The sequence below is a fragment of the Myripristis murdjan genome, chromosome 11 (genome assembly GCF_902150065.1).
Source record: "Myripristis murdjan chromosome 11, fMyrMur1.1, whole genome shotgun sequence".
Lineage (NCBI taxonomy): Eukaryota > Metazoa > Chordata > Actinopteri > Holocentriformes > Holocentridae > Myripristis > Myripristis murdjan.
The window spans coordinates 19,468,486-19,481,883 of record NC_043990.1 but is presented as its reverse complement, the minus strand read 5'-3'; the positions used below and the strand labels follow the sequence as shown (position 1 = coordinate 19,481,883).

Here is a 13,398-nt window from a genome sequence, read left to right as displayed (position 1 = left end):
GCTGCCCTCCACACCTTCACCAGCTCATCTCTCTTCCCGCTGCTCCCGCTCCACTCCTTCACTCTGCGTTCAGTATCACTCTTTTCTTTTTCCAGCTCATTTCTTGCTCCATCACCTGCAGCCTGCATGGATATTACACAGTTCTCCTCTGTATCTTTCTCTCTTGCTTGTTTTGCTTCGCTCTCTTATCTCTGCTTGGGGATCCTCTGGTGACATCATCACTCCTGTGGTTACCATGGTTTCAGGGAAAAAAGGCACCACAATAACGTTTATGATCACAGAGATGCCTCGGTGCTGTTCCAGCGCACACACAAAATAATGAGCAAGACTCAAAACATTTCCGGGAATGACTGTTTATTAAATAAATCCAAGCATAATGTGTGGTTTGTGTGTATGTGTGATCTGCGCATGTGTAATGTGTGTGTGTGTTTGTGTGTGTCAGGCCAGTGTTAATGACGGCTCTGTGTGAACAAACATGTTTTCATCATACAGATCTTCATCCAGCTCAGTTTCCTCCTCATTGAAGTAGGTCGGGAATGGAGGGTTGAGAAGGGTGGAGCTTCTGTTTGGCAAAGTGCTGTCCCTCACCTGCAACACACATACACACACACACACACACACACACACACACACACACACACATACTTCAGTCTTATTCATTGATTTACCATCAACATGTAAGAAACTTTCAGCCTCACCTAACCATGACAGTAACAACACTTAAAAAAAAAACCAAACACCTTCTTCTAAGGTTCGATAAATGGTTCCCACTTAGGAGGGGACATCAGGACGCCACAGGACAGTAAAAACTTCAGGACTGACAGTCGATTTGTGGAGTCAAGCACACACCTCTCAGTCAGCTCAGTCATTTGAGACCTTCATGAATTAATGGAGTGACAAACAGCAATGCGTGGTTTCAGAAAAAGCACAGAGGAACAGACACACTGCCACCTAGAGTGTTCCTATGTTCATTCAGGAGCATCACTGCTGCTGAAAATACACCCCCCAGACCTGGATACTGCTGTTTTTCCTGTTTAAATACACAAGAAATCAAATTATTGTGAGTAACCTGGTTATCGCAGGAAATCAGGTGATGCATTTATATGTGTTACTTTGATTACTAAAAAAAAAAAAACCCTGTATACACAAGCTGTTCAAATAATCCAGTTTCTCCCTCAGCCACTACTTTCCCTTTTCCAGTGTCCTCCTGTCACTTTCCTTATCTAGTGTCTTTTCCTGCCAGGTGCACGTAAAAAGCTGCTCAGAGCTCAGAATAAGGGTTTACGTGGAACAATAATCATGTTTCTCGAGCAGAAATATATCTGCCTTATGCCGCCTTTTCTTAAGCCCCTGCAACCGATTATGGAAACCGGCGTTCTTGTTTACACGGCATTTTAGAAATACACGGTGAATAACCTGATTACTAAAGCGCAGGTAAACGCAGTGAATGAAAGGGACCATGAATTTAAAGCTACATTAAGCAATATTTCATGCATTTTTGACAGTAAGATGACTCCTTGCTATGTGAGTCATCACTGTGGGTCTTCTTTCCACCATATAATTTACAGCCAGCCTGTTGTTGTAGCCTCGTTTGAGCTTTCTAAATTCCTGTATTGGCCAAAATAAGCTCCTTCTCTTCACCCCCTCAGATCCATCACGAGAGTATCTCGATGCGATGACAGAAAATTCAAAACAGCTGTTTGCCTTGTAGCTGAAAGTCGGTTTACCATAAACCAGGAAGCGGGAGCAACTCTGTTTGTCAACACCCTCTACTGGTCAGAACTCACAGCTTTAAGCCTTAGCTGCTTAGTAAATTACTCATTTACATTTTCTAAGGGCTTAATTTAGCCAGACATACCCATGTGCTCAATAATTATTCAAGCCGCATGGTGATTCAAATTGGCCATCAATTATAATCTTTACGCATCTGACTGCATTTGATTAAGATTGTTTAGGACTGGTTTGATTATTGTTAACACACTGAAACGGGTACGAATGGACTTTCTAACTGCAGAAAAGTCAATGAAATGGAACCACAGGGAATACTTGAGTCAGCGAAATTTTAAGTTTGGTACAGCCCTAAAAAAAATAGATGTCACACACGAGCACACACACACACACACACACACACACACACACACACACACAGGCAATTTCCTATTCAACATTGGTGACTTGTGAAAGTGCCCCTTGGAGTAATATGTGAATTTAATTCAATTGTGTGTGTAAGAAAGTAACAGAGCTGAGCAGGGTGAAACATTATGCACATTTGTATTCATTATCGCTTGTCTGCAAAACAAATAACAGGCGTGCACGAACAGGTTCGCGCGCAGACACACACACACACACACACACAGCAAGCACAACATGCTGACTCTGTAGATGGATGCGTGGGATCTGACTAAAATCATTAAGGTGCACACTCACATTTGCTTACATACACGCGCGCATGCACACAAGAGGGGAAGTGTACCTGCTTGGCACAGGACACATGGGAATTTGCACCAGCATGCCCATGCACACGCGCACACGGATACACACACACACACACACACACACACACACACACACACACACACACACACACACACACACACACACACACACACACACACACACACACAGCTGATGCAGCAAAGTATCAATGAAGATAGATCACACTGTCTTGCAGGTGTTCTTGTGTTTTACAGGTGCAAGGTCACTCATCGCTGTGAGAAGCATTTCAAGTCTGAGGTTCACCTTCGATGTTACACTTCACTCTCTTTCTCGGTGTGTGTGTGTGTGTGTGTGTGTGTGTGTGTGTATATGCACTGCTTTTACCTTCACCAAGCAGCTTCTGTGGCCAGGGACAGAGCCATTAACATACAGCACATTATACTTGGTGTTCACTCTCCATATCTGAGGTGGAGAAATAAAAAGGAGGTAAATAAAAGAATATTGAAGTGAAATTGCAATGAAGGGCAAACAAGTTCAACACTTTGTGTGTGTGTGTGTGTGTGTGTTGTTGTTGCAAGCCTAAGTGTGCGTACCTTCAGGCCATACGCTGTGTCAAAGATGTTGCCCATCATGCCGGGCATCTTCTTTCCTTTGAAGACTTTGGCTGGGTCCTAGACACAGACAACACACACACGAACGTACGGGCACACACACACGCGTTTACATTAATGGATTATAAAAATCCGACTGTTCATGTCTGGCACAGGCGATCAAAGCAATCAAAAGGACCCAGTTGTTGCTGCTGCCATTTTTCTACTGGCAGTCCTGAGTGATTTCTGTGTCAAACGGTTTGAGAGAAAAACAAAATCCAAGATCAATGTCCTCTTTCTGTAGTCAGGAAACCGTTTGCCTGATTTTAGCCACCAAGAAAAATCCATATTCCCAAATCTCAAGCTGCCAAGTGTAAACAATGTTGTAATGGCTATTTGTGGTAATTGCTGTATCGCTGCAAAGTCACATCTGAAACAATGAAGTTTGCGTTCAACTATTGCCACTATTTATATCTCAGTCTGTTTTTGACGAGTTGCAAAAAGTTGTGATTGATTTCTACTGATGCCTTTTTCAAAGTACTGAAAATGCTTGACTTAATCACAAATGAAAGCCCATGAAAAACAAAAAAAGGCTGAAATTGAAATAAAAGATTTATATGCAACAGTCATCTTGTACGGCTGCTGTTTGTGTGTGTGTGTGTGTGTGTGTGTGTGTGTGTGTGTCTCACCCCTCCAGGTCCAGACGCCCCCGGTCTGCGATGTGTCTTGGTTTGGCCATGGCTGGCTGGCTGACCTCTGAATCCCCATCGCTTCATGACACCCTGGAAACCTTTACCAATCCTACACACACACACACACACACACACACACACACACACAATTTTTCCCTGTTACATTTGAGTGTGCTGGATCGCTGCCATAAGAGCATCCTCAACCTGCAGCGTCAAACCTTGCTCCGTCTTTGAGAAGTGACGCTGGAGACAAGAGACGACGTGAGAAGAAGAAAAAAAAAAAAAAAAAGAACAGAAGCCGAGATGAAATAAGACAGCAGGCAAGGAGGGCGAGTTGCTGGAACAGATCTTACGTTTTGGCCGTGACGTCGACATACTGGCCTGGACGGAAGTGTGCTGCGTACAGAGGAGTGCCTAGGGGCAGAAAAGACAAGGTTGTACCAAAAAGTTTTGTACTATCCGTTCTTGGACGGTGAAGTTTAAATGCAGCAGCTGGATATTTCTCTACCTGGCTTGATGATGGCGTTGTCGGAAACTTTAAACGTGGTGAGCTTCTGTTTTGGAGGGACTCCTGCTTTCCTAAACATCTCCATCTGCTGCTCAGTCCTCTGTCAGACAGAGACAGAGAGAGAGAGGGAGAGAGAGAGATAGACATATAAATGAGAGAGAAAAACAGAGAGAGGGAGAAATGCATGGATGGAGAAAAAGAAAGACAGGGATGAGGAAAGCAAAACAGGGAAAATAAAGCAGCGAACGGCAGTTAGACTTTGGCATTTCAAAATTAACCGTGGGCCTGCTATGACAGAGGAAGCCAAACACACACACACACACACACACACACACACACATGCTTGGCAGTAAGCGGTTCTGACATTTGCTTTCACTCAGCTCCTTCTCATCTCATCCCCTCCAGTCACTGTAAACTCTCTCTCTCCCCCTCTCCCTCTCTCTCTCTCTCACACTCCCTTCTGTTGACTGAAAATCACCCTGCCAAAGCCTCTCACTCTGACTAACTCCCCGCCTCGCGAGCCTGATGCAATAACAATTTCCCTTTCCACAAGTAAAGTATTGACACGGGCCCATCAAGCATCTATCAGAACTCCCGCAAACGGCAAATAAATTAAACATCAATCTCTTTTGCTGATGTGGCCCACAATCCATCTCTCACATCGTTGGATATCATCAATCTGCAATGTTCAATACCCTCCGGGAGTTATTATGTGATTAAGTGTTGTAATTCACAGTTCATATAACCCTCTTTCCCTCAACCTGCCTCATCCACTTTTACTTCATTTAATGATTTTGTGCATTTCCTTCCTGACACGCCCAGGTGAACTTGTTGCATTGAGCTGCAGGTGGAGAGATAGTGACAGCCTTGGAGAGGTGCAGTCACACGTGAGCAAAATGTACATTTGCCTCCAAGTCACCTCCAGCCTACAATTAACAAAGGCTGAATAAATCATTCACATTTCCCTCTCGACCGGTGTAAAATGTGTTCCTTTGTTTTAGGCAGACTTTGGTCATTTATTTTACATTAGCCTTAGTCAGGTTTTAGTCAGAGGAACTTTAAATAATTTTAGTAAAGGTCGTTTTAGTCAATGTAGTCAAATGACAGGGCACTATTTTAAAATACTGTTCCATTTTTTTGTGTTTTTCTCAAAAGGCGTTCGCTTGTTGTTCTGGCCAGTCCTCTTGCTTCCATTCGGGTGTAGTGTTTGCTCTTTTCTAATGTTTTTTAATAAGTGTGAATCATTTTTTTTAACTTCACACCTGAAACAACACAAAGGATCAACTGTGGCGGAGGAATGTCAACATTAAAGCTCACAAATAATCACGATGACATGCTCTCTCTCTTCTTAACTGATGTGACTGTCGGAGCTTCCGTGCCGTTGAGTTTACACCAAAGATTCAGGACAAGATGAGTTGAAACTTGCAGCTACTCTAAGCGCAAAAGAAAGTCAACACATCTGCTCTGCAACGCTCTGAAAGCTGCGAGTTTAAACCAATGACACCAGATGAGATGGCATATCGTTTCCATAGTGACAGCACTCTTCACTTCAGTGTCTCTGACATCTTTCTGTAGCTGGATCGTTTGTACTGCAGCTCCATGCTACCTTCAAGGGAATGGGGTGTCATCTATAAAATTTCTCCAACATGGAGTTTACAGAGTCAGCTCAGGAAAATGAACGCTTGCTTCCTTGGTATTCCCCACGGAGGAAATGAGGAGTTTCCTCCTCTTGAAAGCAGTAATTTTTCCTGAGGTTACACCATCAACACTGTGTTATCACCACGGCACGAAATTTACGAGGACTATTCCACAGTCAGACTTCCTATGAAAGCAATTTGTCTGTTAAGTTATCTGTCTTGTTGGCAAAAGGGTAATTATTTTTCAGTGGCTGTAAATAAAAAAAAAAAAAATGGTTTTCTCTGATCTTCAGAAGAACCAGCGTCCAGTCCAGAGGACTACAAACCAGCAAACTGATTTCTGCCTGTGTCACATCCCTGACAGCTCACTTTTAGCACAGATACAAATTTCAGCTCATCAGGTGATAAACAGTCGCTCATGTGTGAACATACTGTCATGGTTAATGTCCATTTGCAGGCAAAGTGATGCTTCCCTCATTTGAGCAAGAGCATGCACAGAACATTGTGGGTGGGTGAATGTAGAAGCAGGAGGTGTCGAAAGTAAAGCTCAGGTTTCAAATTTCAGTCACAGTTTAAGTGAAATTCAACCAATTTCACAGCTGTGAGAACATGTTGGGCATAAATCATTATATTACTTACATAGAACGGTGATACGTTTTTCCCTCCGACCACTAGGGCGGCAGTGTGGCCATCATACTCATCTTTGGACAGGCACTTGATTACATGGCAGTCCTGCACCTGGAGACAAAAGACAGGTCGGGTTGACAATAAGGACGACAGAGTGAGGAAGGGTGTGGGTGGGGTCAGGGTGTATGAATTAAATATTTGATCACAGTGTTCACTCTCCCCACTGTTTCTTGCCCAACTACAACACACACAGACAGGCAATTCGGTTCTTGGCCAAATCTAAAAACCAAGATCCTCATGGGTGGGGCCAAATCCAGGGGCCCTCAGCCAAAACACCATCCATATGGGGATCCATGGTGCCTGTAAATTTTGGCTCAGCAGTCACAGGAATGTTCAACTATCTAGTTGGTTTGATCCAGCTTCCTGGAAGGGTAGTCAAATTGTCAAATATTTCATTCTCTTTAAAACAACTCTTGAAAAGTGTTGGAGTTGAGGCAGAGTGCATACCACTTAGTACTGAGCCTAATTTTGCTGCAGCAGCATGACTTTGAATCCGGTTGAGGCCTTTTGCTGCGTGTCATCCTCTATCTCTATCCTGTGTCTGTCTAAAAATACATAATAATGCCCATAAAATAATCATCTTTAAAAAGAAACTGAGGAAAAAAACATTGGGATTTCAGTAACTAATTCTAAAATTCGCCCATTATTAGATATTCTTTCCTCAGCCTAGCAGGTGACTGTTTAAACATGTTGGTCAGTCAGTGAATGAATCAGATCAAACACCGACTCATTCAGGCTGTCGATACCTGCTGAATCACCTGCACAGAATCAAAGAGTCAGCTGAGCAAATGTGCCCCGTGTTCGTCTGAAGGAGGAAGGTTTGATCTTTCTAATGATGATCTGCCTGGCGAGCAGATCCCAAACACGGTTTTGCCTGCAGGCCTTGGGATGTGTGGGCAGTCCACACAATGGGAACACAAAATCTCTTTATTTGAGCCTTTGTGCTTGGTAAATATGAGGGCCCAAATCATCATCACCACAGTTTGCACAGCAGACTTGGGTTTAAATATTCAGCTAATCCCTATTGCAACTGCATCCTGTTACCTTTAAACAATGGAATAACTTCACTGTCTAACAATGCAAGCATCAAACAGAACTGACATCCAATATTCTTGTTTTTTCACATTATTATCAGAGTAGTGGTAATACCGACACCCAGAGAGAGTAAACATTAATGCCATTTTTTCACCTGATGTAGCTCATAAAGGTCGGGCAAGCTCAGAGGACAGTTCTGTTCAATTCAGTTCAACTGAGTGCAATGTGATGTGAATCCAAAGATATTTTTTAAAAGATTAACAAAGAAAAGACAAAAAAACAGACAAAAATAGTTACAATCAGACAGAAGGTAGATGAAATACAATGCAAAGAATTGATAAAAGACAGATAAAAGGTTTAAATCAGACAATGCTTGCATCAACTGAAAGTAGTCGCCAAATACGGCAAAGAGTCTTCGGCAACATTGTTTTAGGATAAATCAGAATCATAAACAAGGTCACTTAAGGAATCCAACTATTTATTACTGCAAACCATAATGCTGATACCTGGGTTAGTTTTGGTTGGACTGGAGCAACATCCTTTTAAATCATAGGTTTGCTGATACTGATTAACTATGAGCAACCCAATGAGCAGAGTGAGCACTTCCTGCATTCAGATTATTCATTAGTCATTAAGAGTCCTGAGCAGAGCACATCTCAGGTCAAGTTCCTCTTGTCGAGGCCCGGCCCTACGAGAGTTAAGGCTCACTTCGGTGCACTTAAGCGTTTCTAAAGCAGGGCTGAATTCCACAGGTGAAGTTCAAAGCCGCTCCATATTTGCACTTCATTTCCTGCCCTCCTCAGAACGATCCGATTTATCTGACAGCCGCTTCGATCTGGCAGTCACTTCATAATGACGGCCGTTCATACGACCACACCTTATCACTCTGTAGGACTGCTTGAAGCTGATGTGATGCAATGCAACACAAGATGGGACCAGTGTGTGAGTGAGTGTGTGTGTGTGTGAGAGAGAGTGTGTGCACACCTGTAACATGGTCACCACATGTCTCTCTCCTGTTTTGGTCCAGGCAGGAACCATCCCCAGCTTCACTGCTATCAAGCCGACTCTTCTACTTCCTGCAGACGGGACAAATGGAAAGACGGTGGGAGTGAGAGCCAACAGAGAGAGAGATGTCTTATGATGCACAAAGCTTTCTCCAGTTCCCTCTCTCTCACACACACACACACATCAGGACACCTACCCTCTGTCCACTCCTGTCTTGGCCAGGGCTCGTCTTTGAGTGGATTGAGCTTGTCGGCCGTCTGTCTCCTGTATTCCTCTGCCATGCTCTTCCTCATGAACTCCTGGTTGTCCTCGGTGAGGTGCTCATCAAACCACGTGGTGGTCTTCACTGTCCGAACGCAGCCTCGTGCCAGGAGAGGGCTGCAAGAGCAACATTTCCTCACATCAGCTACAGTCAGGTACATAGATAGATAGATAATTTTTATTTAAGTGTCCTGCATACAATAATGCCCAGCCCACATGGGCTTATAAGACACTCCCAACAAAAGCAAATAAATACATGCATCAATTCATACAGCTGTCTCCACCGCAGCTGCCACGCTTTCTCCAAGAATTTACCCAAAGCAAATACCTCTTCTTCAAACAGCCAACTTAGCATATTAAATTCGGACAACCAAAACCAATCAGGATTCCTGGTTTGTACTTTTTCAAATAAAACATTTCTTAGGCTGGCATACAATGGACAATGAAAAACAAAATGTAACTCATCCTCTACATTTCCTAGATCACATAAAGTACAACTGTTTCCCATCCAGTCCATCCCTTGTTTGCTGATGACCAGACACAGGCTGCTCGAGACCAGTGCCCTTTTCTGTGGTGTTTTATTTATCGATTATCTGACCACACAAGCCACGCAGGCTTGTAATTTCCCTTGCTGCTTCAGATGTCGTGCCGTTTGGCCTTTTTAGTCTGAGGAGCTGAGAACAGAGAAAGTGCATGAAATATCTGAGTCAGTCGAGCCACTTCAGCGTCCTTGCTGATGAACACTGAGCACCTCGGCATGGTGCACACGGAGGGAGCTTGCTTTTTAGTATCTGAAGGAGCCTAGCCTGATTTAAGAGTCAAAAGACGATGAGAGAAAGTCATGTAATGCGTAGCCCAGGTAAACTGTTTGGTCTTCTTTGTGTGATTTTACCTTTGATATGCCCTAACCAATAGTCATTTTAACGATATCCTCAGCTCGCTGCGTGTGTGTGCCTGAAGTAAGCCCGGGGGCTCCTCTCCTCTACACTGATTTTGATTCTTGTTTGACACGACCGTACTTCTTTAAATCATAGAAATGTTGAATGTTGACGTTTCCGTCTTGTATACCATCCTGTGCCCGTACGTCTGTGTAATGTGCATTAGACTATATCATTTTTAACTGTATCGAGCAGCGGTAACACCCATTCAGCTTATTTCCACACAGCATTTGCATCTTCATTATTCGGCATTCCATGAAAAAATAAGGTGAAGATGAAACAATAAAGGAGCAACATAACCTGTCAACAAGATACTCGATAGAAAGGAAATGCAGCCTTTCATAGGTCAAAAATCATAACACAAAAAATATGAATGGCACTGAAGAAGACACACACTTAATAACCCAACAAAGACACAACTCTCAAATGATGTACGACTCATGATTTTAGGAATAAGCCCTTACGAAGAGCACCTGCAGGTAGAAGATTAAATAAGAGACTATTTAACTGGTAATTAACAGGCCTGTTGGATCTTTCTCGTAGTTACTATTCAAAACTTACAGACTGCATTAATAAACTGAATTACTGAGGGAATAAACATCAGGCAGACTGTCATCATGTGTAGCTGCACAGTGTCCTACAGGAGTGAAGGTTAGCTCCACTCAAAATGCTGCGGAGTGATCAGACCGTTAGCATCTGCTTTAGCACCTTTCAGCCGCTCCGGCTCGGACAGAGATCACTCCGCTGCCCCGCTGGAGGAGAAACCGGCAGCTCCACGCCGCCATGACGGCTCTGTGTCCACACGCTTTTTACTGTGTACAAAAATAAATATTAGCAGACGTCCTTGGTGAACTAAGGCTTCCCCATCATATGCCGACCCACGCCGTCATGTTCGCCCTGTTGTGAAATGTCACCCTTCCTACTGCTACTTCCCGTCCGTGAGCAAAATCGTTCCGCCGCACGCTGGCTTGTGACAAAGGTTCCGCACGCTCATTAAACCTGCTGGAATATATTTACCATCAGATTTATATCAGTTTATTAATTTATGCAAAAACCAACAAATTTTTATTTAGTCTGTTTCTTTTTGAACTGATGAAAAGGAAAAAAACAGATTTTGACCCTGTGTGTTATTTTCACTATTACTAGGATGTTAACTTTGCAGAGGGATTTATGTCAAAAAAAAAAAAAAAAAAAAAAAAAAAAAAAAAAATGCAGGCATTCTCAACAATTTTTCTCAGTGCTGAAAAGCTGTCCAACTTGCAGCTACATATAAAAATTCAAGGGAACAGAAGGCTACTCAGGCCGAGTTTCATTTCCATCCAAAGCTAGACCTGGAAGAGCGGAAATGAACCACACCATCCAAAGACCAGGGTATTAAACCAACACGTGTCAAAGAGAAAACAGCATCTGCATCCAAAATCGAAAGCCAGCTCAATAGAGGCAGCGGGAGCCAAATAATGCCAAAATGTCACTGCTGGAGGCTGGATGAAAGTCGTGTTTACTAATAAATCAAAGCGTGAACTTTATGATTGCAATTAGAAAGTTTATGTGAGGAGAAGGCTGCATGAAAGGTTAGTGCATAAAACCAACAGTGAAATCTTGTGGTGCAAATAGTCCAAAGAGAAGTTGCACTCAGATCTACAGAGGTGTGCACATCCAAACTGGCTTTAAGTTGTGTGGAAGAAGTTTCAGCTTAAGGCCAGAACAGTGACCTTAAAATACTGTTAGACCAGGCCTATTAGAAGTCCATGGACGAGCGGGCAGCACTGACTTGTATGGATTTCCCTTCACAGACACCAAACATCTTTGGGAACATTTCAAAAGGCAGAAAAGACATTGGGTTGTGCTCTTTAAAGTCAGATGCAGTGGCTTCTCAAATTCGGCAGAAACTTGCAGAATGAATGCCAGACAGAGAGGAAGCTGTTAATAAAATAAATGCTGGATATGCATTTAGACAAATATTGGGAAATTCTGACTTTATTTGAATGCTATTACCTTTTTGCCCATATTAGTGGAAAAAGTAAAAAAAGAAAAAGAATGTTTAAGAGATATCATTTGGTTATACATTTGTTTGTTTATGAATGATGAAACAAAACTCAGACTTTTGGACTCCACTGCACATTTATGCACAACATGATGATGATGATAATGATGATAATGAAGGGTTTACATTTGACTTTCCGTTCATTCATTCATTCATTCATTCATTCATTCATTCATTCACCCATTTCCCAAACTACTTACTTACTTACTATTACAATTAAAAATATATTTCTGTTTTTTTTTCTAGCTGCTCTAGTCCTTTGATTGTGGCCACACTGCCTTTATTATTAGAAAAAATATCTTGTATGAAATTGTGCACTCTCATACTTCACTGTGCCATTTCATGACACAAAAATTACACTTCACAGAGTGACATTTGATTTAGATTTCCTTTTGAACTTATTCAAGGACTTATCCAAGCGGTACATCAGTGGGTGGAAATCACAAGGTTGCCCACCTGGACTGAAGGCTGTCAACGCAGCATGCCTGAAGACATTGTGTGAATATTTGCAGCAGTAAAACCACAGTAAAATTAAACTGCTTTGGTTCTGTTTTGTGATGGAGGGAGAAGACACAAATATCCTCTGAATAGAAGAGAACAGAATTGAATAGAAATGAAAAAGGATAAATGGAATAGACTGCAATAGGACAGATTGGAAATAAAAATGAAAAAATCAAATACAATAAATAGAATAGAACAGTATAGAACAGAATGTTAATGGACCAGTAGAATAGAATGAAAAGCATAGAAAGAATAAATAGAACAGAATGCAATAGAATAGAATGGAATAGACTAAAAAGAACCAATCAAACAGAATGAAAAAGAATAAAGGGAATGGAACAGAATAGAACAGAATGAAAATGGATCAATAGAACAGATTAGAATAGAATGGAAACAATACAATAGGATAAATTGAATAGAATGCAATAGAATAGAATGAAAATAAATAAATAAAATGGAACAGAATAGAGTAGAATGACAATGGATCAACAAATTTGAATAGACTGGGAGGAATGAAAAAGGATAAATAGAATGAAGTAGAATACAGTGGAAAAGGATAAAAAGAACAGATCAAATAGAATGAAAAAGAATAAATAGAACAACAGTGGATCGACAGATTTGACTAGAATGGGAGGAATGAAAAAGGATAAATAGAATCGAATGCAATAGAATAGAACGGAAAAGAAAGAAAGAATAAACGGAACGACAATGGATTAGTGGTTCAGATTAGAACAGCATGAAAAGAATGAATAAATAAAAAAAAATGGATGAGCTGAACAGGGCGGAGTAGAACAGAAACAGATTAGAACAGAATAAGATTCATAATTCATGAGCACGTTAATCCCGGGGCTCCCAGGCTGCACCCGGCAGACTTGCCTCCCAGGCTGGCGGTGTGTAAGTTTCGGCTGCGGCAGGCTCTGATGGTGAAACAGACATCAGCGGCCGCCTGTCTGGAATACTGATACGACTGTCAGACAGCGGGGCACGTGCGCCCACTATTCTCAAGACAGACCAACTTTGGTTTGCCCTTGTGATTCTTATGGAGATTAGTCGGATAATTTATT

General features: G+C 42.1%; 1 protein-coding gene across 1 annotated transcript; it reads right to left on the bottom strand.

The window, feature by feature from the left end:
- Positions 1-342: 342 nt before the first annotated feature.
- Positions 343-10,756, bottom strand: mrpl3 (mitochondrial ribosomal protein L3). The gene is made up of 10 exons (XM_030063571.1): positions 10,498-10,756; positions 8,787-8,968; positions 8,570-8,661; positions 6,503-6,601; positions 4,227-4,326; positions 4,072-4,132; positions 3,716-3,827; positions 3,030-3,107; positions 2,821-2,898; positions 343-588 (listed from the first exon to the last, which is right to left on the bottom strand). The coding sequence occupies exons 1-10, from the start codon at positions 10,572-10,574 to the stop codon at positions 439-441; spliced, it is 1,029 nt and encodes a 342-aa protein (XP_029919431.1). The 5' UTR covers positions 10,575-10,756; the 3' UTR covers positions 343-438.
- Between the last annotated feature and the right edge of the window lie 2,642 nt (positions 10,757-13,398).